The 27683-nt window shown below is 38.6% G+C and overlaps 1 protein-coding gene across 1 annotated transcript; it reads left to right on the plus strand.

Moving 5' to 3' along the window:
* Positions 1-27172, plus strand: SUGT1 (SGT1 homolog, MIS12 kinetochore complex assembly cochaperone). Its single transcript, XM_048295402.1, has 13 exons — positions 1-127; positions 204-249; positions 3636-3726; positions 4422-4491; positions 4810-4880; positions 10193-10246; positions 11987-12003; positions 13072-13106; positions 13525-13621; positions 14616-14723; positions 24488-24578; positions 25865-26046; positions 26641-27172. The coding sequence occupies exons 1-13, from the start codon at positions 84-86 to the stop codon at positions 26740-26742; spliced, it is 1008 nt and encodes a 335-aa protein (XP_048151359.1). The 5' UTR covers positions 1-83; the 3' UTR covers positions 26743-27172.
* Positions 27173-27683: the final 511 nt, after the last annotated feature.

Consider the following 27683-nt stretch of genomic DNA (forward strand, 5'->3'; position numbering starts at 1 on the left):
CCCTCGCGCGGCGCGGCCTTGCGGGGTGCGTGCGGCGCGGGCGCCTCGGCGGCTCCAGAAGATTCCCGGGGGCGACGGGCGGCATGGAGGAGGAGGCGGGAGCGGCATCGGGAGCGGCGCCGCCGCGGTGAGCGCCGTCCCCGGCCCTGCCTCCCCCGCGGCCCCGCCGCCCGCCCGCTGACGGCGTTGTGTTTCCTCGGCAGGTTCTCGGACGCGGACGTCGACCGGGACCCGGGGGCGGCGGCGCAGGTGAGGGCCGGGCCAGCCCGGGGGTGGGCGGGGGTTCCCCGTGAGCCTCGCTCAGGTGAGGTCGGGCTGCGGGGGAGCCCGGCGCAGTCCTGGCGCAGTACTCGTGCTGCCTGTGTGGCAAAGAAGGGGGGGGGGGAAGCAAAACAAACCAACTTTCTCTTCCGTGTAGGGAGATGGTAGTTCACATAACTGAATCAGTTAAGAGTTGTGGGTGTAAAAGCCCTAGGTTTATTGAAGAAAGGTATTCCATTTTAGTTTTTATTTTGCCCTGCTCTGTTTTCTTCCTCCCCCTGTAATTTGTGGGCACAGCGATTGATCTTCCTTTCCTTTCCACATAAAATAATTTTTATATAGTGAGAACGATCACTCACTGGAACATCCTCCCCACGGACGTGGTAGAGTCCCCATCACTGGAGTTTTTCAAGGCACAAATGGACAGGTTCCTAGATACTCTAGTCTAGGGTGCGTTTCCCATGAAAGGTTAGATGAGATAATCCTTCGAGGTCCCTTCCAACCTGGCCTCTTCTATGACTTCATCAGTTAATATGTTTTAGTGTGCTTTCTAAGGTTATTTTTACTTAGAACAGCTGGTTGATGAGAAGACAGAACTGGAGGGTGGATAAGTATTTCTATTTAACTACTTGGGAGGGGAGAGGATGTAAATGATTAGTTCTGCTTGAAGAGAGTGGGTGGTAGAACCATAAAATGATACTAAATTATTTTTCCACAAAGAAAATGGTGAAGCTAAATTTTTCAGTTCTTTGGGGTTTAGGCTGTAACTTGTAGAAGTTTTTCAAAAGATAAATTACATTTAAAAACCAGTTTGGAATATCCATCTGGCATAATAAAACTAATTCAAGGACTAAAAAAAAAGTAAGTTTCACATTTTGTGCTTAAAAAACCACCAGCAAACAAACCAAAAATCCCTGACACCAAAAGTTCATCAGAAGTATTAAGGAATACTGTCAGAATGTGTTTTTGTATTTTTTCCTGGATTAACATAGTTGTTTTGCTTTTCTAGCTTGTATTTCAGTTCTTTGTGCATTCAGTGCTTCAGAACATTATGTAACACATTCTATAGGCATTATTTAATACCTGACACAGTAATACTGGTGTCAGTTGTTAGGCCTTGTTTTCAAATTCCTGGATTGAGCAGGCAGATTGTGCTTGGTGGTCTCTGAACTAATAAGTCCCACAGTTCAGAGCAGCCTTTTGCTGACTTAGGAGCTCAGGTCTCCAGGTACTACACCATGTTTGCATGGTCTTATGTGTGGTCTCTGTGTTCACGTGCTTAATATTTCTAATCTAGGAGGTGATTCTGTAGAAATGATGCTGTATAATGCTTCCATACCTGGCTAGGCTTCTGTCCAGTTGGCCTGGCATTTCTGCGCTGTGTCCTTGGGATTTTTGATTCCTTTAATTCCTGGAGATTGTGCTTTGGCTCTCTGCACTTGGGTCTGATGCAATTGAAATACTGTCTGAATGATAAAGCTGTGAACTCAGGAATGACTTCTTGTTTTAAGTTGAAAAAGTAGGCTACTTTGTGGTGACAGAAAGCACCTCTAATTAATGTAAACTTTTTATCAAATTTTCCAGTGCATTTAGAAACAGATTTGCAATTTAGTCGCATGGTAAGGGCCTTTAGAGTCAAAATATGCAGAAAGCACATACTTGAGTGTGAGGACAAAGTCTAAACTTGTTCTAAGTAACTGTTGCTGATGTCCATAATCTGAGTTCCCAGTGCTAGTCCAGTTTTAGTTGGCTTCTCAAACAGCTTACAGGAGTTACTTTCTCCATGTGCGTGTGCCTGAATGAGGTGTGGTGACTTACTAATAAAAACCACGCAAAGAGAGAAATTTCACACTGTTGAAAATGCTTGGCTTTGGTTTGGTTTGCTTTCCTGGGGTGAGGGTTAGTTTTATAGGAGAATCCATTCATGTGTTGCTGGCCCTAATCAGTGCATCTGTCATCAGCATAAATCACAGGAAATAATATCTGGGGGAGAGGTAATCTGTCAAAGCAGTTACTCTGCACGTGGATGTGCTTTTAATGTTCAGTGTCAGACCCTGCTTGGTTTTGAATGTCAAAAGTACTTCATCTCTCAGCACAATACAAACCAATTTTGATATGTGGGTTGCCTCACATCCCTGCCATGTGGAATACCTGTAGCCATGGGTATTTTCATAATGACAACTGCTTTTGAATGTCTTTAAATCTCAGGAAGGCATGGGTACAATTAGATCAAGTTACAGCTGTCTGCTACCTGCCCCTTTCTTCAGAGACCCCCAAGGATTTAGATTTATGTGCTGTACCTCCATACAGGTGTATGTGTCTTACATAGTAAGAACTCGTGCCACTGCTAGAAGCAGCTCTTCTGGCCACGTAACTGCTAGGTGGCATAAGCACTTCATGTGACATCTGTTAGACAGAAAAAGACACTGATCTGAATTAGAACTAAGGCAAGTCCTCCCTCCCTTCTTTTTTCGCCGGCTTGGTGGGACAGAGTTTTGGCAACTGTGCTGTACAAATATTTCTGCAGGTGTAAAGCTTGTATCTTAGCTACATTCACACTTGCTAGATTCCAGGTGGAAGTCTGAGTAGAAGTCATCTTAGCAAACAGAGTTACTGTACTGTAGCAATGCACTGTAGTGCCTTTTGAAAGAATGACTGTCTTCTAGCAAAGGGAAGAACTCTTACCAATGAGAGAATTGGAGATGCTTTTTCCAGATGTGTGCTTCAAGTCACTGTGATTTTATTCTCTGTGCAAAGTCATGAACTTTTCTTAGAGAGAGCAATGTATAATTATTTCAATCCATATATCCAGTGATTCCCTTAACAAAGGACTACTTTATGCTTATTTCCATTGTGCAGTAATATCTTCTCTGAGCCCTGTGTTCCATAAATCTTTAATTCTCCTGCTTTTGTGTTCAGCATAAACTGAAACAATCTCTTATGCACTGTAATATGTGTTATATGGTTTTCATAGCGTCATATCTCCACACAACTGTTTGACATACTGTGCGTTGACTTCCAAATTCCTGATACTGCACTTCTCTCTCAAATCCAGCAGATCTGTGTGCAAGTATCTGAGAATTGTAGGAAGGTCTTTGGAATAGAGAGGATCATCTGTGTTAGACTTCATGTTTAGAGCATTTGAAATCCCACTTCCTTTGCAGTAAGAAACAGTCTGCTTGAATTTTGTATAATTGGCAGGTTCCTTCAGGCTCTGATGTTTAGCTTTGCACTTGAGAACTAAACAACAGGTAAACAGAAATGCCAGTTAGGATTTTATCTTCTGAAATGTCTCTTAGTTAACAGAGTTTGATACTGTGTTTTTCGGAGGATTTCTGAAGTACCATTTCATATTTTTTTATGTGTGTTTACAGGAACTGACAACAGCTTTGGGAAAGAATCCAGATGATGCCGAATATTATTGTCAACGAGCTTATGCTCATATTCTTCTAAACAAATATGCAGGTAACATCTTCAGTCTAAGAATCCTTTTACAAGTGTATCATAACAGCTGTTTTACAGGAGGTGTCTTCAATCTGAAGCCAAATACAGTGACAAGAGAAGGCATTATCTGTAACTTAACAGGCTGCTTTTGGTATTAGTACATAATCTTGTAGTTTTCTTAGATTGTTTTGTTTCAGCAAAGCTTTCAGTGAAATGGGTTTTCTAGAGTCCCAGCTTTCTATTTGATTCCAGCCTAGTATTATCTTGGCAGCTTTTTGGAAGTAGATTTTTTTTGGCAGATTTTGAGATTTTTGTGTTGTTAAGTGTCTTCCATTGTTGTGTTCTTGGTAGAGACTGAATCCTGTCGTGGTAGGAATGTGAAAAGTGAATAATGCCTGGGAAAAAAATTAACTGAATAAGATCTGGTTTATTTTTTCTTGCCAGTAAAAACCAACCAAACAGAATCACACTTCAGATCTAAGCAGAGGATTTCACTAAATGAAAGTCATGCTACATCTTACATAAGAGCTCTGCAGCTCCATGAGGGATTCATGTATGGCAGTCGTGACTAGATTTAATTCAGTGTGATTTGTGTGCAAGATAAGAAAGATAACATAGTACATCCTGGAAAAAATTCACTACTTAGAGACTTGACAATTCACTGCTTTTTATAACGTTACTATTATGTTTCTCAACTTTAAACTGACTTTCAACAGATGCAGTTGCGGATGCAAAGAAGTCTCTAGAACTCAACCCAAATAATGCTGTAGCACTTCTTAGAAAAGGGTATGTATCATTTATGGTACTTTGGGAATATTGTGATAATCTGTAGGTCAATACTAGAGTTTGGGTTATGGTTCTGTGCAAGCTTTTTACAACACTGAGAACGAGTAAGTTCAATGCCATGCTGCTTGCAACCCACTTGTAATAAAGCCATTTAGTTTGGGGTGGTTATCTTAATGCCCTGGCCTTTTCAAAAACACACCTTTTGGGTAATTTAAATTCTTACACGTCATTTTAACCAATGCAGCGTGATATCTGTAGAATGTGGATTACACTGAAAAGTAATCACTTTTTTCTTGTGTTTTTCTTTATTTGTGTCAGGTTAGGTGAATATCATATCAAAAATTATGCATCTGCTTTAGAGTCTTTCAGAGAGGGACAGAGGTTGGACAGTAAGTATTAAAGTTTCTTGTGTGTACAGTACTCCTTATGTTAAAAAAATGGATAATGTGTTAGATTAAAATGAAGACCAAAGATTTTTTTTTAAAGGCTAATGTATTGGGTCCCTAACATCAGTTGTCTGACTTTTGGGAACCTTTATGCAGTCACTGCATGAAAGTGTTAAACTGTTTAAAAAGGTGTATTAAAGTTCTTAGCAATTAGTAGCTGATTAGTAGCTGGAGGTCTTGAAGATAAATAATGTCAATGTTGTAGTGTTAAGTGTGATAAAAAAGCTTTTGAATAAAGCAGGTTCCTTATGTATAGCTGGAACTTCTTCTTAAACAGTTTGACAGACCAGTCTTAAAGAATGTCCAACTTGGCAGGTATTCAAACTGACAAAATGGATTTTTACCTTACATTGCGTACCACTTAATTACAGAAGCATATTTATTATCTCTCTTTTTTCTTCTTACAGTGTTGGCTTTCCAGCTGGACTTGGGCACTTTTTAGTTTGGGAGCACTTAGAACTTTTTTAAAACCTGACTATTTGATAAGCAGGAAAAGAATAGCTTAAAACAGAAAGCTTTGGTAGAAGACAAAAATCTTTGGGGAAGCACAAAACAAAGCAATTGCAGGATGATTGTGACTCCTTTCTCTCCTCTCCTATCCCCCATTGTAAATAAAACCTTCTCGTCTCTTCCAAACAGCAAGAGAAAATGGTAAAAAAACCACCTTGAAAGGTTACACAGAGCAAAGTGCACTAATCTGATAAGAACTGTCATGGTCTCAGATGTTTTCAGTGTGTTGTCTTACCTGTAATAGTAGTGGCTGGGACATGTAGGCTTAGCAAAAAATTAATTACTTTGCCTCTCCCAAATAAATGATCTAATCCTCTCATTTTAAAGTGGAGTTTCATGGACGTGTAAGCTAATTTGTGCTTGATACCAAGTGATCATGCTCCTTATTACTTTTGTGCTTGTTTAGCCTCTTCTTTCAGTGCATTAAGTCTGCAGAAACCTAGTATTTTTAAAGTCTTTCCCCCTGGATGAATGTGTTGAAATGGCCCAACGAAGGGTCTGAGTGCTGAAGCCACCAAAAGTGAAGTGGCAGAGCAGTGCTGGGCCAGCGGAATGGTGGTAGAAGGAGGATGTGGTGAAATTGCAGCAACTCAGCTGTCAGTTTAGGCTGCCTTGGAATAGGAGTTGAAAATAAGAAATTTCATTAAGTTCTTTGTTAGTTTGGATAACTAGGTAGTCTCCACTAGTTTCACAGTAGAGAGACAGGTTTGTCTTTGCAGTCTAGTCAAGTTCTCTATTTAGTAACTTTCCGTGAAAGGAAGAGTTTCCTTCCACTGACTTAGGTAGTTTTCCTTACTTGGGAGGTAACTTTTTGTACATCTCCAAGCTCATCACTGCTGAATTTAATTGAATGACTAATCTTTATTTTTCATCCTCTTGCCCCACCTCAGGCAACCAGTATCACTTTGAGGTTTTTCATGTGCATGGGTAACCTTACATTCTATTTATGCTGTAGAGTACAACACAGAGCTGCAGATATCTTTTTAGATAAGTCAGTGAATACCAGGATCCTCTTGGCTGTTTCAGAATCCCTGAAATCCCACATCCTTTCCTGTGTTGAATTGCTTCATTTCTACCTGTTTGAATTTAATTTGCTGTTGTTTTGTTGCTTACTCAGTTGAAGTGTTTCTGAAGCTTTGCACTTCCTGATTACTCCCGTATCTGAAGATACTTTCTGCTGTGCTTCCTCTATCTCATTACAAAATTCTGTGGCCTGCTGCGAGATGAGGAGTCTCCTGAAGGCCTTTTCTAAATTACAGACTTAGTTGATTCTCTTTCATATATTACCTAATTTGCTGGCAAGTTTGTGTCTGTAACAGAATTTGCCTTTGTGGAATGTTTCATGGATCCCAGGTGGAAACAATTGTGAGCATAGGCATTTTGGCAACACAACTGACTTCCAGTTAAATGCAGCTAATGCAAAATGATCAAAGCACAGAGGGAAAATTTACCACATACACTAAGCAGGTGATGAAGAGACTGCAGCTGTTGCTGCCTTGGGAAGAATTGCTGTGGTGGGGACTTCTTTGCTGGCAAAGCTGGTTTCTTTGCCACACAAGTGGGCAGAAGTACATGGATACATGTTTCTATTCTTTGCTAATGTAAGGGCTGTTTTAAATCTCAATCTAGAATGCTGACAACGATGAGCTTCCTACTTGTGCTCATCACTGGTAGGACTGACAGGCCCAGGGTACCACAGCAACCTTCCCATTACCCACCTACAAGGATATGGAAATAGGACTTGATGTGATGAGCTGTGGAATGTACAGTGTTTCTTTATTTTACAAAAGAACCTTAGAAAGCAATACTCCTTTTGCTCAGCCGTGCAATGCATGCAGACTTTTGCAGTTCCTGTTGCCTTAGTTGAAGAATGAGTGTAATCTGGTACTCTGCAGTATGCTTTGTGGATTTAGGTCAGTTATACTCAATTTTTCTTGGATTTTTTGCTCTGACCACTGAACTAATTTAGTGAAGGTGGAATGTGGCAACTTTTTAAAGAAACTTCTTCCTTTTCTTGTATTCTAAGAGTTAGTAGAGATTTAGTAAGCGAAGACCCAGTTAGGTTTTCTGAACTGCAGATATTTGTAGAAATTGTTTATTAGTTCTTTGGGAGGATAATACAATTTTAGAGAAAAAAAATTAATTTGCCTCAAATTATAAAATGTGCTGGGATGCAGGGAAAGAGTGTGATCTTCTAGGAAAATAGGGGCATTAATGCCGGACTTACTTTTGAAGTTTGTATTGCATAGCAATCTAGTCATAGGCCATGGTTAAAAAGAGAATTCCTTGTCTGCTGATGAGGGAGGCCAGATTAGTGGAGACCTTACTTAGACTGCAAAACTTGAAAGTCTTTTTAGGTTACCATGCTGTAGTGGTTTTGGTTCAAAATATTCGTTACTTACTTATTTTCCTTCTGTGAGATAAGAGTTAGGAGAAAAGCAAAGCAGGCACAAACCTTAAACAGTTGCAGTACAATGAAAGAGTTTTATTACTAATAGAATTAAAAGTAAAGAGAAAATAACAAAATTAAAGCAAATCCACCCCCCCCCCGCCCCCAGCACTTCTCTCCTTTTACCCAGCTCACACAGGGGATAACAGAACATGGGATGTTAGTCAGTGTTCCAGTTCTTGGAAAAGTCTCTCTCTTATGCTTAAGGAAAAAAGGGTTTTCCTTCAGTTGCACGTGGTTCCCAAATTGCCACTAACAGCAGATCCGCCCGGAAACAAACAATCTGCTGTGTGTAGGACATCTCTCCCATGAAAAATCTCACAGTTCCTTCACACTGCAAAACATGGGCCATCACATGGGGTTATTCATCTTTTTAAGGATAAGTTATTTTGGCCTGCACACAAAGGCTTTTCTTCGCCACAAGTCTCTAACAGCCTCTTACTACTTCTATATAGCCTGGCATAGGCATTCTTCACAGGCACACGAAGATACTCCATCCCCCCATGTTCTTCAAATGGATTAAAGAGACAAACAGTTTGTGGTATTACAGCTTCTTACCACGGCATGCAAGAAGGTTTCTTTTAAGCTGCGCGCCAGAATCGCGGCACCGCCCTCTTTTCTCCCGTCGCCATGTTCAGCTCCGTCCCACGTGACTCACTTCTCTTCCTCTCTGACTCTGAAGCCGCCGTGTTGAAGGGTGTTCTTGTTCGGGCTTTACGGTGGAGAAAGCCTCGCTCCCTCTCTGCTTCTGGCTGTGTGGTGTCCTCTTCAGTTCAGCACGGAGTGTGCTGGCTGCAGACAGGAGGCTCTGCCGGCTCCCGCTGGCTCCGCCGGCTCCGCACGGAGAGGAGAGGGACCCGCCTGTCCCCAGAAGCCGCGCTGGATGGGTTTAGCTGTGAGCAGTCCATGGCTGGTTTTAGCTGCCTGCGGCTCTGGGACAGTCCCCCCAGCGACCCAGGGTCCGTGCCACAGTGTTGGGAAAGGGGGAAAGGGGCAGTGGCCCCGGCCCGGCCCAGCGGGGCCGGGAGGCTCGGAGCCCCCCCACCTCCCAGCAGGCGAGCTCCGACAAAAAAGGGGAAGTCCCGCCTTTCGGTGCGGTTTAAATATGTAAATTGTGAGAAGCGTAATTGGTCTTAAAGACTGTCCATCAACTCAGGGTCAACCCAATACACATGCTAAGTTTTGAAAATATTGATTAATTTAGGTTTCAGGGCTGCTCTGGAGCTCATATAATTCTGTGCTCTGGCCAAAAGCAATATTGATTTCGAACTTGCGTGTGTTTGCTTGGGTGTTTTTACTATTGTGTTCCAAGTATCTCTAAGACTGAAGATTCCACAGCCTCCTTAGGCAGCCTGCTTCAGGGTTTGCCCATTCTTCTAGTAAAAAATTTAGATAACTCTTAAGATGTCTGGTCGGATGGCAGAGGAAAAGTGGAGATGAAATGGCTTGAGGAGTGGGATAGTGATTTTGTGACCTAAGCTGCACCTCAAAGTTTATGTACATTTTATATTTGGAGGGTTGGAGTACCTTGTATAGCTGCAGTGGAGTCAGATTTGGTGTTAAGTGTGTGCTTACTGGGAACTCTTTTGTCGAGCTTCTTCGTGTTCTTTGCCTGATAGTTGATAATGTGAATTCACTTGTAAAACGAGAAAAAGTTCAGTTATTCTTAGTAGTTGGTCAGTAATGTTGTCACTTTTTTACTTTCTTCACTGTGAAATATTTTTTGGGAATATTGTTGAAATAAGATGATTGCTCTGTTGTTATGGAGCTGTCTTTTTAGCTATTTTCCAGTGAATTCATTTCTATCTGGGAAGCTTGCTTCCAGGAGAGAATACTTGGTGTTTGTGAAATGTTGCACAGCTTTGGGTTGTCAACACAACAGGCCATCTCTCCTGACATTTCTCTGGAGAGGAAGTGTGTGACCGTTTGAAAAAATAATTTGAATAAAAACAGAAAAATGTGTAGAACTGTACTTCTTGCTTTCTGAACAGTTACATAGGGATTGAACAGACTGGAAAGCAATAGCATATTTGTGTCAGTTAGTCAAAATCTAGTCTCCTACAAATTAATTAGAATTTAATTGAATATAGCATATAGTGGAGTTGTACAAAAATACTTAAAGCCTAAGTGGAATGACAGAGCTTACAAGAAGATAATAGGAAATAACACGTTTTTTAGTAAATTGATAAAAGTTTGGGATGGATTTGTTCCAATTGGCAACTGAGAGGAATTTTTCTTCATGCAATGCATGTAGTGCTTGAAGAGTTTTAATATTACTGTGTCTGATCTCTTCTAGATGTAGATGATGCCTTTACTATTTGGATTAAAAGATGTGAAGAAACACTGAATGGTAAGAAAAAACACGTATACTTTTTAAGGGATTTGATATGCCCTGTGCTTGGAAGCTGTGTTATGTTTTTCAGAGATTCACTGCTTTCCTCTTATGTAGAACAAAATAATTTGTTTTTTCTTCTTTAGAAGTCATGTTTTTCTAACTCTTGTTTCTCTTGGAGTAGACACCCGTAGCAGATTTAGAGGAACATTAGTATTGGGTTTTTCGTGTAATAATTAGCTGTGCCAGGAGAGTACTTATTTAAAGATCGGACAATCATAATTAATTTTAACTTATTTTCATACACAACTGCAAACTAATTTTAGCTGTAGAAGTGTGTGTCAGCTTGCTATCTAAAGCCTACATTAAAGTAAGCTTTCAAGTCTTGCAGAAGATGAAGTTGGAAAGAGGTAGAAATTTGGAGATTTTACTCCTTGATTCCATGTGGAAAGTACCATGGGTGCTAATGGCTGTTCTGGTGACTTAACCCGTGGCAGTCACTGAGTGTGAGCAGTGTTTCCTTTCATACCTTCCTATGGACAGACAGCCCTGACAATCAACTCATCCACAGAGCTTTAATTGCCTGGGGATTTTCATGAGAGAGAGCAGAATAACTCATATAGTTTTTTCCTCCATCTGTTGTGACTTTCCCTTCTCTCTGGGCTGCTCGCTGGAGAACGGGACAGTAGAACAAGTTTGTGTCAGTGTGTTGATTAAAACCCAAATAAAGGAGAACCCTTTTGTGTTGTATAGGGATGAGCAGATTTCTGCTTCCTGAGACATTTTTTGTCATGAAGCTAGGCTTAATTTTATTTGGAGGAATTAGATGAGTGATTGGCATGCACAGTCTTTTTTGCAGAGTTACTTTGGGTGACAATTTCCTCTGAAAGAGGTTATACTACACTTTTTTTCTTAAATGTCATAATTGTATTTTGCAGTGTTTTATCTGGTGCAACTGGGTTCTCCTGTTTTATCCTGAATATTCACTGTCTTGTCTTTCTTGAGCCATTTTTTAAATTCTGGGATACACCAGCAAAACAAAGCAAACAAACCCACCAACAAAGCAGTAACTCTGATTTCTTCATTGCAGCTTAATTTTTTTTTTAAATCTCTTTTTGTCAGTGTGCGTTACAAAGAAGCAAAGGGAAAGTTTGTTTGTTTTCAAACATACTTAATCTGAAATATTAAGTATTTTGGAAAAAAATACTTAGAAGAGGGGATACTGAGCTATAGTTTAGATACAAGTATTACAGTATATTTAGGGTCATGTGAGTGAATTTCTCTGCCAAATTTTCAAATTTTTCATTCCCCAGTGGGGTTTCCCTGGCATGAGATAAAAATGTGGTGAGAGCTTTGTGCCATTTCTGTGGATGGATGGATGATAAACCTAGTGCAGACTCCCAGAAAGGGATTTTTTTTAACTTTCGTTTCCTGTGATGTTGTTTTCATTAAAAAAGGCCTGTATCAGTTTCAGGTAAGCAAGGGAATGTAATGGAAAGTTTGTTGATTCAGTTAATCAGAACATGCTTTATATTAGAGTTGTTGGTTTGTACAAGTTGCTGATTGAAGTCTGATAAAGAAGTAAAGTGTCATGAAAGCAAAGTACTAGAGGTAGAACTGATGTGTTTTTACTTCCTCTGCTCTTGAGACTGGAGTAAATGCAGGATGTCTGGAGTAACTGAAGCAAGCTAGAATAAGATTGTGCCTTGGAAGTTTAGTATATCTTTTTCTGAAAATGCAACTCTTTTCTTTTTGCAGCATCACAGACAGATTTGGTAAGATGTTTTCCTCTAATATGTTTACTATTATGACTTTTTTGTTAAGCGAGAGTATATTTTCTGCTTCAGTGGTTTCACTTCCAAGCTTTAAAAAGAATTCTTCCTATTGCATGCAATTCTGAAGGATTTAACTTTTCTTCTAAACATCCGAAGTGTTTTGTTTGAGACCAAGGTTGCAAAATTTGAAACTTGAAAGCTCTTAGGAATGGTTAACAAATCTGGCAGTTACTGTGCATCCATTGAGGTAAATTTTAAATTTCTGGCTTGCAGTCTGCAGCCTAATTTACAAATTAACCAGTTGTGGTTAATTGTTTTGTCAGTACTAACTTGATTGGGACTGTTAAAAAGTAACTTTTTTTTTCCCAGAAGCTTGCAAATAGTTTATGCAGTTTTTTTTCTGTTGTAACCTGCTCAGCTTTCAGTTTCCTTTTTTTTTTATTGTAAGTCTTCACAAGAAATGTTGAAATTGACCTCTCCTTTTGTGTGTTTTTTTTTTTTCCTTGGGACAAAAAGAAAAGGTGGACTTTGTATTGGATATTCTGCTCCCTCTTTAATAGTTACCTAATTTTTTTACATTTTAAGAATAGGGCAGAGGAGAAAAATGTACAGGAAGCATGGTGGTAGTATGTGAAGAAAAATCTTAAAATTAAAATGATTTTATGTTTAAAAGTTAAACCTGGAGTTCTCAGACTTACTTCAAGTTTCCTTCATGATTTATAGATTAGTAGCATAGTCACTGGATGTTTTCCAAGTATACATCTTATCCAGGAAGAAATGAGTTTAAGCTGAACTTAATTGCTATTTATAAAAAATATTCTAGTTACAGACTGACATATTTCATGTAAATTGAAACTTTTAAATTTGTAATCTGCTGTAAGTGACCTAACAGTGAAGAGCTTCACCTGCAAGTTAATGTTCACACATAAATCAAGGAAGGGGGGAGCAGTCAGAATCAAGAAAAGGGGAGCAATCGGTGAAAATTATGTGTGCCTTGAAGAGTACTTCATGGTATATTTTCACTTACACTGATGTAACTTTCTTTCCAATTGAATGTGCTTCAACTAGAATATACAGCAGCAGCCTCTGCCACCAAAGATCAAGTAAGTTGACTTCAGCTTTACTGTGAAGTTTAAAGTAATTGACATATATAGCTACTCTTTGGCTTGGGGATTGGAGTAGCAGGATAATGACTGTAGAAGGGTTTTTTGGGGTAATTTTAGAAACGTGGCAGTCCAAGTGAAGTGTTTCTCAGTGCCATCACTTTTGTTCAGACTAAATGGTGCTTTCAGGAGGTTAAACCTAACCAGGAAAGAGGGGAATAGCATCAGCATTCTGGCTTCTGTTTTCTCATTCTCATGCTGAGCTTAACTCAAAGCCTGTTCCATTGTGGCTGGTACAAGTAATGTTTTTGAGATATGTTAAAGATTCTGAGCTAAAAAGTGAATGGGTTAAGAAAGTGATCTAATTTTATATACTGTGTGATCTAAAAAAAAAAATTATTCCTTTTTTTTTTTAAAGATATGACTGGTACCAAACAGAATCTCAAGTAATTGTGACCATAATGATCAAGAATGCACAGAAGGATGATGTCAGTGTGCAGTTTTTGGAGAAAAAGGTGATTTGTATTGGTTATTGATACTCATCCCTAAATTCCCTGAGATGTAGTACTCAAGCCAGTGAATATTATATGCTGCAGTAGCATGAAAAGAGTGGGGCGGGTGGTGTTCTGCCTGAGCTTCTCTTATGTACAGTTGTGCTGCACATGAGTGTGTGCCCAGTCAAGTGATTTGGGATCAGTGACCACAGCAGTGTCCGTAGGACTTAAACACAAGCAGTATGAGGTGGGCATCCTGCAAGGGAACATCGGGTTTTCAGCTGCCTGTGTGTGTGGAGGGGAGGGGGAAGAGGTGATCTGGACTTAAAAGGTTAGACTATGCATGTGTCTGGAGCTGGCTTGGGCAGAGACAAGGTATTCTCAAAACAGGTATGAACGAGTAATATTTTGCTCTAGGATAGTTACAGAAATAGACTGAATATTTCTGGGTGGGTTTTTCTTCCTTTTGGCATTGCTAAAATTGTAGCAGCAAAATATATTTTTTAAGGAAGTACAGTAATCTCTGTAATGAAGTACCATATGTTGTACCAATGAATTCCATGTTTAATTTAGCTGACAATATTGAAGAGTTAGTCTCATTCTCAACTAACTTGATACTTCATGAAATACTGGAAATACTTGGTTATTGTTATCTGCTTTAGGTTGTTAAAATTGTCTGAGCACTTGTTCTGTTGCTTGCGTGTATTAGAAGTTGCAGATTGTTTTCATGTTCCATTATTAACATGTTGATACTCCATTTGTTATAATTCCTTCCTTTAAGGCTTCAGATCAAGCTGACAAAGATAGTAGGCTTTCTGAGTCCATGTAGCAAGAGTTGAAATCTTCTATTGATTTTCTAGTGTATTTTAGAAAGACCTTGTCCAATGATGCAGTAGTGTAATGGCATGGTCTAAAGGGATATTAATTTAATCACTTAATCTCTGTGCGAAATCCTTTACTTGAAAATGGAGCTGCTGTCAAAGATGACCAGAGATATGTTTTCAACTTATAACAGATGAATGCATCAGTGAGACTTCCATCAGGTGAAGACTTCAACTTAAAGCTTGATCTTCTTCATTCTATAGTGCCAGAGCAAAGTACGTTTAAAGTGCTTTCAACAAAGGTAAGCTCCTTAAAGTGTAAATTGTTTCTTGGACTATTCCAATCCTGAAAATGTTTCTGTTCTATTGTCTTGTCTCTCTGCAACAGTCATAATATCTTGCTTTTCATACAGAAATGCTTTTTCTTTCTTCAGGGTGTCTCTTGGCTGGTGGGAGGCTTTCTAAACTTGTACAAATATCAGAAATAGTAATATGATGGTGCCTATTGAAGTGCAAATGACAGAGTTATGTTGAGGATTCTTTCACTTGTTGCTAGAGAAAGAAGACTCTGATTTCACTGTTAGAATTGAGGTATTAGGAAAGCATGAATGCCCTTATACAAAACTTCTAGGAGGCAGTCTTGCCTGGTGAAGCATTGTTATCTTCGTGTGCCCAAGAAATAAAAGTCAGACTTGGAAGATTTTGGTGAAATAGTTCTCTACTCTTTCATTGCTTCTCGCTGGTGAAGGTTAACCGTGCGGTTAACTGTCCATGGCTTTTCGAGAGAGCATATTCCATGCTATTCCATGCTGTTCCTGGAAATAGTACGTGCCTGGAGACACTTGAAAATGGGATGGTGTGAGAGAATGCTTCTGTCTCAGCAGTTTGCTTCTTTTATATTACAAGTATAGAAAAATAAGAAACAGGGGTCTGGCATAGCATTTCTTGTTGGCATAATGAATAGACAGACATATGCTTTGTCCACAGAGCCAAGCTGGAATCCCCAATGCTGGAATCTAATGCTGATTGTTCTCTTGTATTTCAGCAGTGGTTCTGCAGAGCTTATGGAAATTCTCTTGTGTACTCGTGTTCCAGTTTACCTGTTTCATTCTCAGAAAGGCACCTATAATAGTTCTTGCATCATTTCATGGAAGAGGGGCTTCAGGATGGCAGGAGAGGATTACCACAGAAAGTTGGTCTTGTTTTTCCACTCCTTGTAAAAGAAACCTGGGCAGGTTGTGTGTGATTGAGCACTTTACTTATCCCCCCACAGTGTAAGAGCTTACATGGCACAAAGTATGTAGAAGATCTGGTAGTCCAATAGTATTTGTATAAATTTGAGTAGAATGGGGATGGACCTTGTCTGGAAGAGTAGCTGTGAGGTCCTGTTTTCTTTATCTTACCTAGCTTGTGTTACACTTTTAATTTTGTCTTGAAATTAATTTTTTACTTTTTTCTTTTACTTTCTTAGGAAGCATTTACATGTTACTGAGCACTGTGAAATTCACTTGACTTTGTCTTTCCACACTGGCATCTCTAGCCTGGGCTTATCTCTGAAATAATCTCTAGTAGTCTAGAGCCTAGTTTGAGGTTGAACTAGTTGAACTTTGAGGTTCCAAAAGTGGGGTGAAAGCCTGAGTTACGTTCAGGCAGTGTCTGAACTGTAAGTATTTTGCATTTATTTTCAAATGTTACTGTTCCTAAATACTTGTGAGAGACTATTTTTTGAGACAAAACGGGTAGGAGGGAACACAGAAGGTGTTCTAACTGCAGAAGTCAATGCTTCAGCATGTTCTTACTTTTGCAGAAAGGAGTTAGTGTACAGCTGTCTGTGAAGGCATAGTGAAGGAGTACAATTTAAACCATGCCCCAGCTGGTTCTTGTTCCGACCACCAGAGGGAGTCAGGAAGAAAAAAAAAAAATAAATAAAAGCAGCTCTATGTTAAGTAGGCAAAGACTTCTTTACAGGTTTGTAATGGTTTCCTTAGAAAAATATTAAACGCTTGAAGGGAATGCGGCAGCCTTAGTGTTTGACCACCAGAAATTCAGATTTCTTTTCTTAGCTTTGTGTATGTACTTGGCTCTTATGAGCAGCATGGAAGATAAGCAGAATCTACTTTGAGTAAATTAATCTTATTGATTAGAACTTCTCAAACCATTCACATATTATTTTGTAGTATTTACATGAAGTCCTTTTGTAAGGACTTGGAGGGAAAGAAATAATCTTATTATGTTCCCAATTATATGAACTTCTTACTACGCACTCCTAAAGAAGTTGAGTTTTCATGGGATAGAAACAGATCTATTCCTGCAGATTAGTAATTTCAGGTGAGAATAATTTTATTTGTTCCTACTGCTTTATTTTGTGTTGCTGCTTTGAATGTGTGAGCCACGTTGCCACTAGTATCGTCTAGTCATCACAAGGCAACAAAGACTGGCCTTTCTTTTTTCCTCATAAGAGCAACTATATGAGGAAACAGTGGAACGTATGAGTGGGTTGTGTGGTGCATAGTTTGGGTCCATGAACTTCATACAACTGATAAATTTAATGGATAGAGAATGAAACGAGAATTGGCTGAGAGTAGAACAATCTTGCATATTTTGGAACTAAGAGAAGCTGTAGAGTGTTTTCTCAATACTGCTTGAAACTCAGCATCACTTGACAAATGCAAAGGCATAAAGGTAAAGATGCAAATTAAGGAGGAGAAAATAGCCTTAACTGTATTTGCAGAACTACAAATTCTAAAGTAACTGCAAAGAGCAGACAGAACTCACAGACTCTTGAATTGGTTCTTTCAGCAAACGTTGACAGAGGTGAAAAATACAATTGCTAGCATAACGATTGTTTCTTTCCCAGCAAGGAAATTAAAATTATACCTTTCTATCAATCCATGCTGTGTCAAGCTCTGAGATACAGTCTGTTTGGAAAAAACCAGTGTAACACTAGCAAGTGCTACAGAGGTAGCATAGATAGATGTCTTGAGCTGTTTCAATGGTGTCTGTTTGAGCAGAAGTAAATTAGTGTTTATCATCTGCAGACATTGACTTCAAGCTGTGAACTAGAACGGGTAAAATATTTGATGCTGACTCAAGAGCAGCATAATATGTGGATGAAGTCCAGTTTTGAGATAAAGTCTTAAATTTCTGTCTTCATACATCCTCTAGTATTTTATATTCTCAAATTGTCAACAGTTTTACAGATGATACAGGTTGTCTTTAATATTGACTGTATCTATTATTGCCATACCTTGAAGCTTTTTTTTTTTAACCTAATTAAAAATTTTACTTGCTGTTCAATAGGTAACACTGCTGACAAGTTCAGCTTTGAGTTGATTTTGGTTCCTGCTCACATTCAGTGGCACGTAACTTAAGAGTTGCCTCTTGTTGTTCAGCATATAATTCTGATGGCCTAAGGCCTCAGGTTAATGTTTGTGTGAGAAAACGCTGGATACCACTGAATGGAGCCCTTCTCATAAGGGTACTGCTATATCTGCATAGCATTTTGTACATTAACAGCACAGCTGATAGATCATAACTAGATCAATTGATGTTATTGATTGTAGTTGTCATCTGTCAGAGGTGTCTGACTGTAGCAATCTGATCAAGCAAAAGGTAACAGCTGCACCAAAAGGCACTGTAGAAATTTGAGATTGGTGTCTTACAAATGGAAGCTGAAAACCGTGTTGAATTCAGCATTTCACAGGAGGAAGGTACTCTTAGTGGTGCTACTTGTTTTTTTACTTCTTTCCAGGAGGGGGAGCCAAAATGTAAAGGCTGGACCAAGTTTGCTCTTTGCAAGTTGCCTGGGTGCAATTATCCTGCAGCTCAGCGTGCGTATTGTCATCATGCTCCCTTCATAGAAGGAAAAAGGCATAAAAATTTAAATGAGTGGCTAAATATGTTTAAGACAAAACTAGTCAATCTATATCTGTCCAGAAAATACGCCAGGAAAGTAGAAATGCACAAATAGTATAAGGATTTCTAATGTCATTAAATGTGCACAATCAGCTTCACATTCTTTTCCCTCTTCTGCTCAGTCCGTCAGTCTGTGTATTTGGGATTCCAGGGGAATATTCTGCAGTGTTCTTGGAAACTTGTGTAACATGAGCCATTTCTCTAGGTCTTCTGATGTGTTCTAGGTGATGCTTGGGGTTTTCTTCTCCTTGGACTGAGAAGAGGAGAGTTAAGATGACTATGTGCTTTTAGCACGTGTGCTTACGACCTTGAAGAAAATTTGAGATGGTGCTTTCTGTTTTTCCCCTATCTACAGACAGACTGAGGACAATTACTGTGAGTTTTCAGTCTCTAGTGCCTTGGGCTTTTTGCAACCAATGACTTGCAGCAGTGTAGAGTCATTTGAAAAAGTGGTAAAAAGTGGTTTCTTTACCCCAGAACTGTCCTTTAATTAGAGATCAAAGTTGTGCTGCAAACCAGGGAGGTGTTAGAAAGCCTCAGCCTCCTTTACAGTTGGTATTTGTTGCTTAATAGAGATGTCTGAGGAAGAAGCACACTTTCAGCAGCTTCATGCCGAGAACATGGTTGTGTGCATCAGTGGAATGTTGGTTTTTTCCTTGAACCAATATTTTGCTTTGCAAACTCTGAAATACCTTGTGAAGCTAACTGGAACTGATGCATGTTGTTGAATGTGAGGGAAAAGGCAAAGAGTGGAACTGTTTCACACACTCTTGCACTGTCATCAGAGTCTCTATTCACAGACAAATGTTTACAAATAGATAAACAAGAGGAACAGATTTATTTTAACTGAAGTTGGGTCTTACCATTGCAGTCGGATCCTTAAAAGATACTTTTTGTTTAGGATATTTTCATTAAATTGCTTGTAGGTGCTTGAATGCAGACTTGGCTGCTGTTATATACTTGTTTTCCCTGTGAGGCTTTCATGCAGATTGATATCTCTCATGTATATTCTTGAGCATTTTCTATAAATTCTGAACTAATATTTAAGATGAATGGATAATTTTCTGAAGTTTCTTGCATCTTTTAGGCAGGACTAGTTGGAGCAATTTCTTGGATAGACCATATAGAAATCTTCACTATGATTAGCATGATATTTACTTATTTAACAATAAGTTTGATTTTTATTCTTCTGTATGAATGAAGGTGGATGTGAGGAAGACATAAACTTGCTAATACTCTGAGAACTATTATTTTTTACAAGCATGTAAGTCAGTGCCCATGCTTTATTTAAATGCATGTAAGAAAGCTACGCATAAAGGGTTTTATCTGTCTTGAGAACTATTGGAATAATGATGGTTTACGTGGAGAATGAAGTGACAAATAGCTTCAGAATACTAAAATGTTCTGTGTTGCTAGCTTCTCCTCTAAAATTCAAAAATTTTGTGTTGGCTATGTAATATCAGTCAGAGGAAACTTGAACCTTTTTCCCCCAGTTCTCCATAATACATAGCTGGCAAAGAAACGAAGTAAATCCCATCTGTTGCAGTATACTCCCTATAGAATAAATTTCATAATTATTTGTGTGTGATAACACTGTAGAATTATTTTATCTTAATATATTTTGTTTAAAGTTATGGACCAAAAAGCTCAGAACTTAGCCTACAAGCAATATATAAAAGATCTTTGAATAATTAGGACACCAAAACTGTAGGCACATGTGCTCTTAGAGGTACATTTGAATAGCTCTTACATTTTTAGAAGATTGTTCTATTTTATCCTACAGAATTCATGAGATGATCACAAAATGACAACTCTAAACCCTTAAAATTTATGACTCAGAGAAGGCCGTCAGTAGTTCAGTAAATAACAAAGTAGTTGATTAGAAACACTGAATTCTTGTTTTCATGTGTTTGATACAGCAGAACACCAGAATTGAAAGGGGTATTTTTGATGTGTCTTAAAATTAATGGCTGAGCAGTTGCTTAAGCTTTGCCAGTTCTGATTTCCTTCATCCATCTGATCAGAGCTTGACAGAAATTGGCCAGTGGTAAATGAACTTTCCCTTAGCATGGACTGGAAAATACAAAACAGAGTAGAAATTAGAAAAAAAACCCAAAACTGTTGCAGTTTGTCAGTGTACACCAAAATCTCCATTTAGGGTGGAAGATAAAAATTCTTTCCCTTTTAGTGTATCTCAGTTCGATTGACAATGCCTGTCTCAGAATGTAAGTTCAAGTGAAATCAAGTTCATTGAAGGTTCGGACTTTTTAACAGGAAGTATCTACCTAGAAAATAAATGTTGGCTAACTAGTGTTGTTTTGATGTTTACCAAAGGGGAGAAATTATTTCTTAAAATTGAATTAAGTGCTCTTTTATGCCAGTTGTCTTAAAATAAGGTGTTTTTTCTTATTTTTATACTATCAATGAAATGGTTCAGATTAGCTTTTGAGAGTAACTGTGGCATCTTTTCTGATAGCAGTTGGATTAAGCTGCAAACAAGCATGTCCAAATCCCTGATAGGCTTTAAAAAATTGATTACTTTTATGACTAGAAAGCTCTGAGTAGAAACTTACCTGTGTCCTTTCACTGTGGGTGATGTTTCTTCTAGACAATAAATCCCTCATTTGGACCTCTTCTCAGAGGGGAAGGTTTCTCTCAAGATGGTATTTCAAACAAGTAGTGCCTGAATTACTCTCAAGATTTCACGTGTCTTTTCCTTTTTGCTTTGCTCTCTTTGAACTCAAAATACAAGGGACTTCAAAGAGAAAGTGTGTTATATCTTCATTGCATTGGGATTTTTTTATAGATCTGGAGTACCATGTCCCATTTCAGGCTTGCCAGTATAAGAAGGGCACTGATGTGGTGGAGCACGTCCTAGCAGAGGGCTGCCAAGGTGGTCAGGTGGCTGCATGGCTTGAGCTACAAGGAGAAGCTGAGGAATTAGTCTTGTCCTTAAGTGGCATGCAGAGCATTTAATTTGCAGTTCAATTTTCCTGTCTTGTATTCTAACGTTGGCACGAGGTACACAGGGCATACGTTTTATGAAATATAAATGTTGAATCAAAGTAGTTGGCAGAGTGTTGATGTATTTCTCTTGCCCAAGTGAATTTTTTTTTTCAAAGGAGAGGAAAAAGCTAGCAGTACTTTTTTGCTAGATATGACACAAATGTCCATACTGATATGTTACTTTTCTGTGTGATAGCTATCAGTATCTGTGCTAAAGCGTTCATTAAAATGCATTTATTGCCATTTGTGCATGTAATGGGGACTCGCAAAGTTGTTCCTTCTTAGATCAAATAGAGCTCTCAAGCTGAAGAAATATGTGCCTTCACAAGCAGAACTTTACAGCTTTATATTTTTGGAAAATGTGGTTGTATAATGGTATGAAGTTAATGATTTCCCTAGCTTTGCTCCTGCCTGCCACTTCGCCTAATGAGTAACTTCAATTGAAGTGGATGTAGTAGACAGAGTAGAAGTTTAATCATGTCAGAAATACATTCTGTCTCAGTTCTTCATTTGTGTGTACTTCTAGCTTGGCAGGGTTGAAATGGTTTAGAGTTAAGAAATCTGCATCTTACACTGGGAATTAGTTTGTGTCATTTGCTTTTCCGTAGGGATGTTTATCATGTAGTGCTGGCTTAGGGACAGTTTCAGAGAGGAAAATGTAAGATCTAGCAGATTAGAAAAGGAGAAGGGGGATTACTGGAGCAGCAAAACTGAAGTTCTTCCTTATTTTCTTCTTTTTATGCATGGGCAGAGTACTCTGATGACTAGCCAAAGGTCTTTATAAGGATTCGTTGAGGAGGATTGTATTCTCAGTAGAAAAAAGTCCATGTTCAGTAGCTCACATCAAGCATTATATTGCATTAGAGGTCATTTTTGGTGTGGATGAAATAATCTCTATTTGAGATAGTGAAAGATATTGGTGGAAAGCCTGAAGTGTAAGGTCAAGAAGAGTTAGTGTAAGAAAAACTAAACAGAGAAATAGAAAAGGTATGGGGTTGAGCAATTTCAGTATCAAGCATTTGCTTTTTTTTTTCCCCCCCCTCCCCTAAAACATGTTGGGGGACGCACTAATAATCAGTGTAAAATCTTAACATTAGAGCCTCCTCAGCTTAAGTGCACAACTCAGTTGAGTCTCCTCAGGTTGTGAAGAGTTTATATAAGAAACAGAGGAGAGTTATTTTAATGCAGTACTCATATCCCACTTGTAACTAATTAGTTCCTTTGTAAGTAGCTAATTAACTTAAATGTTTGGCTCAGGAGATCCAAATCCACTGGGGAAAAAAACCTGCTAGTTCTGCCACTTGTGAAACTACTTGATTGTCTTATATGTAGATACTCAAATATTTTTTGCTTCCTTAAGCTAATCACAGAGCATTAGACTTACGAGTGTAGGTGCTAAAAAATTAACTTAAAGGTTGCAGTTTTCAAAGTTTTTAAAAGAGTCCAGTGGAGGTAGCTTTGCTGATTTCTTTTGTCTTACTGAAGAATAATTATTGGCACAGTTTGAATAATTCTTCTGCATAGTTTAACAGAAATCTCCGCATCCTTACAGATTGTGATATTAAACTCTGAAATACAGGCATTTTTTAGGGATGGTAGGTTGGGCATCCAGACTAATAGCATTTTAATTTTATTTGGTTGTTTTTGGTTCTGAGACTTTATTTTAAAAATAGATGCTCTGATGCTTAATTTGTGACTGGTAAAGTGGCTGAAAACATTGCAAATCCAACAGATGCAGGGAGTGGGAAATAAAATACGTGTGGGTGTTGGACTTAGAAGCTTACTGAAGCTCTCCCCTGCCTTGAAAGACATTTTATGCCTCTTACCTTAAACTTTTTGTTTTTCTCAGTACATGTTAGTGGTGGACAATAAGTATTTAAACTTATCTAGAGAATTTGTAGCTTCCTGAGGGATAAAAAATAAAAAGAAACGTTCATAACTGAATATTCTGATTCTTAAAATCCATCCTGATTGCAAACATGGAAGCATTGAAACTTCAGTGAGCTAATTTTTTTTTTTTGGTTTTGATAAGATACCTCAGTATGTTGCTTACCAGTGATTGATTTGAACAATGAATTAAATAAAGTTCAAATTTCAGATCAACATAATGCTTGGAGCTTGCTGTTGGAATCTAAGGTTAGCTTTTACAGTGGTGCCTTTGTTCTTGGGTCTGCAGGGATCCCCAGGTTGTAGTGGCTTTAGGTAGAACTAAGAACTTGCTTCTGCCGAGCTGTTAACAAATAAGGAAGCACTGAAGTTTAGCAAGCACCGATTTCAGTTAATTAATAGCAGCATATGAACTTTGTGATGTCTCCTTAAGTGAATTGGAGTGACATTAGACAGCCCTTGTTTTGCAGACATTGTTTTGCAACTTTGTAACCCTGTAACCAAAGGCGAAGGTTAATGATGAAAAAACATTTCGGTGGTTGTCTAAAGGGATATGTAAAGTTGTGAATAGGGCATGACATCCTTCACTTAATTTTGTTTCTCCTATGGTAATTGTAACCATATCCATTTTTAATTGCCAGTTTTGTCAATGAATACTCAACAGTTTTCTCCATAGCAGTGTTTGTTCATTGAACCAAATTAATACAGTTTCTGAAGTTCTCCAGTGGGAAGATCTGCATAGTCCCAGGGTGTTTCTCTGGTTTGTGTACTACACATCAAACATGGAATTTTTTGGTAAACGAAATGTAAACTTAGATAAAGTTGGATTTTGTAGTCTTTCAAAACTGCTGTTTATGAGAGCTGACTGCCAAGAAAGGGATGCTTGAAAGGCAGTACCTTGGAGCCTGGCAGTGTGGAGACATTGGGACTGACCTTTACTTCTGGGATGTCATAATTTACAAAAAGAATCAACTGAATAGTAAGCACAAGAAAGTTAAGTGGTCCTGAACAAAAGAGTAGAAGTCTGATACAAAAGCTGCACAGGGACATGGGAGCTCATTTGATGAATGACTTGAACTCAACTAACTTCATCTTGTAAGGTAGGTAAATTTGGGTGTGATACAGGCTTCATATTAGTGGCTGTGTTTCTAAAACCAGATGTATGTATTTTCTTACAGCTACAGGATCCAACTTTGGAGCTGCTTGGCAGAATTGTTTGCCATCAGGATTAATTTGTTCTTTATCTTGTGTTTTGTAGGTTGAGATAAAAATGAAGAAGCCAGAGGCTGTAAGATGGGAGAAGCTGGAGGGCCAGGGAGATTCTCCTATGTTAAAACAATTTACACCAGGTTTGTTCTCTGAACTATTAAGTATTAAATGGTTTATTTGTATTGAGTGAGTTACAGTTATTAATAATAGTTTTGTGTTAAATATTGTTTATAAAATCACAGCTTTATATTTGCAATGAACAGCCTAATAGTCTTGTTTTCGCTGCCAAGAATTGACAGAAAGTCTGCAAGCCATTAGTGAAACATAGGTATTAAATTTATTCATAACTTCTGTTAGTCTGATGAATTGTTAAGGAAATGTGCTTGTCATTAATTCTGCTTGTTTGTTTGGGTCCCTGTTTTGCAGTTCTGTATGCTGTGACATGCATGTGCCGTGGTTTAGGAATGGTACCCCCCAATTCAGTGCTGGGACTCTCCCAAAGGACACTGTCAGGGTCTTACTCTCCTTTCCCCTCCCCCTTTTCTTGCAGTGGGATTGAGAATTGGAGGCACAATAGGTGAAGGGTTGAGATAAGAACAATTTACTGGAAACAGCAATGAGATTAGAAAACAGCAACAGCAACAACATTAATAACAAAAGGCTACAAAAGAGAGAGTGGTTTACATGCAAAACCCCGGGTGACAATGAACTGATGATGGATGGCTTCCCTTCCCCAACACCTTTTTCTTGACTGGAAGCCCTGCCTTTCTTCTGGGATGCCAGAGTGTCCCTTATTCCTGGCCCCAGCAATGATCTGAGGTGGTGTAGAGTATCTTCTGGCCATGTCCACAGAGCTTCAGGCTCTGCCCCTCACCACTACTGCAAAAAATTAACTCTGTCCTGGCCATACCCAGGACAGCAGTTATGTGACCTGTTGCTTAAATAGTTAGGTATAGTTTCCTTAAGTATTGCATTTCTCTTGAAAACTAATACTTTGGGGTTTCTAATACAGATAAACATTCTGTCTTTGACAGAATTTGAATTTCCTGATTTATTGATTTCAGATTTTTTTTTTAAATTTAGCTCAACTTTTCCTGTGGGCCTAGGCTGCTGTTTTGTTTTTTTTCTGTCAGCCAATATCTCTTGCCTCATTTTGATTTTAATTATCTGTGTTGCTGTCGGCCAGCTTTTTTTATGTATGTTGGATAACAAAATTATGTAACTCTGTTTACCTAAAAATAAACTTCTGCATTTCTTAGTTTCCTTTATTTTTGTTACTGCAATGCAATGCTATCGGTTTGGAGGAATCCATTTGCATTTTCATGTCCCATTATCATCTCTGATTCATCAGGTACATGTGTCTGTGTTCTCTGCCGCTCTCAAAGTCGTGAGAAAATGCTTAGTTAACTAACACTTCTGTTTTCAGATACCCAGCACTTATACCCATCATCCTCTCATTATACAAGGAACTGGGACAAACTGGTAGTTGAAATCAAAGAAGAGGAGAAAAATGAGAAGTTAGAAGGAGATGCTGCTTTAAATAAACTCTTCCAGCAAATCTATTCAGATGGTACCGATGAAGTAAAACGTGCCATGAACAAATCATTCGTAAGTCTTCATTCTTTTCTCTGAAGAAATGTGTGACTTTTGCACACTGACACAATTCACTAAACTTTGCATAAGTTAGGAAGAGCCTCCGTTACCAGAATTTTGGGCCTATAAACGAATGGCTGTGGTTCTCTTGGAGATACTGGTACAGCTACTCTCACTGAAAGCTACAGGGCTGTACACTAATGAATGCGACTCTTTAAGTACAATGTTGTGCTTTGTCACTGGTCTCTTCATTTCAATTAGTGTTATCAAAGAAAGTAGAGGTTTGGCTCATGCAGAGCTTGAAGACTTGCCAGGGGTCGAAAGGATCAAATTCCTCTTGATTGCTTGTATCTAGTTTAATTTGTAGTCTTCACAGGAAGGAACGTGACTGACCCTTTAAAAGCTTCTTGTTAATGAAGCAGCATCTCACTGTGTCCAGTAGTGATAAAAGTACTGTTGGGCTGGAGATGATGGAATGATGGCTCTGTCAAATTTTCATACGTACACAATTTCTGTGTAATCATTGCACTTTGAAGTTTGCTGTAAGAAATTGGCTTTTGTATTACTAGAATTCTCAGCAAACTAAACAAGCTCTCTCTCATATTGCAGATGGAGTCTGGTGGCACAGTTCTGAGCACCAACTGGTCTGATGTTGGTAAAAGGAAGGTAGAAGTAAATCCTCCTGATGACGTGGAATGGAAAAAATTCTAACCCTATTTCTGATCTTTACCATCTATGTGTTGCCATAGTCATGTACTGACCACTATGTATGGACATAGCATTCTTGGATTCAAAGCACTGAATATTCCCTTGAAAACAGGAATTGTCTTTACATTTTGCGTGCTTTAGCAATTCCTTCATCTGCAGATGTTAAAGATATACTCAAGAGTGGAATCCTATTTTATCATCTCCGACTAATTTCTGGGAATTGAGTCCATCAGTCCAAATTTTCTACCACCTTTATCAGCTCTGCTCTTTGGGATAGGGTGATCTCTAATGGCTGGTCAGGATTATTGCCTTACAGCTGGTATTTCTGTTCAATAACTTATTACATCTTGGCAGTTTTGGGTAAAAACACTTTTCACAAGAGTGTTAAAATTGTTTGCTCCTTAACTCTGCTAAATAAAACTGTAAATACAAATTTTTCTATACGAAAGCTGCTTTATTTCATTTTTAGTATTGTTTTTGATAGGGGAATCACTTAAAGCATATAGGTAAGGATGTGAATCTACTGCTTCAAAAGAAAAGATGACATGTATAGGAGCAAAATGCATTCAGTGAAGAGGATGAGATTACTAGTCTTGATGTAGACACAAAATACCCACTTTGGAGTCCTTCCCACCTGTGTGATAAATTGAACTGTAGTCACATGTGATGGAAGTCAGCAAATTTGTTGTGACTGGAAATTTTTACAGAAAAGTAGGTCCTCTGTCTACCTTCTGTATTCAAAATAAAGAATCTTTTGCGATTGCCTGGAATCAAAGCCAGCAAGCCGTTGCTTTAAGTTACATAATTTCTGAATTCTAGAAACTGTTTAAAGAAGAACTTGTATGTTCTTAATTGTTTCCATCAGTGCAGCTTTATTGCCATGACCAAATTGTAAATAACAATAGAGAAGAAGAACTGAGAATCTAAGTACTGTCTGTGCTTGT

This window comes from Corvus hawaiiensis, chromosome 2, assembly GCF_020740725.1.
Source record: "Corvus hawaiiensis isolate bCorHaw1 chromosome 2, bCorHaw1.pri.cur, whole genome shotgun sequence".
Taxonomy (NCBI): Eukaryota; Metazoa; Chordata; class Aves; order Passeriformes; family Corvidae; genus Corvus; species Corvus hawaiiensis.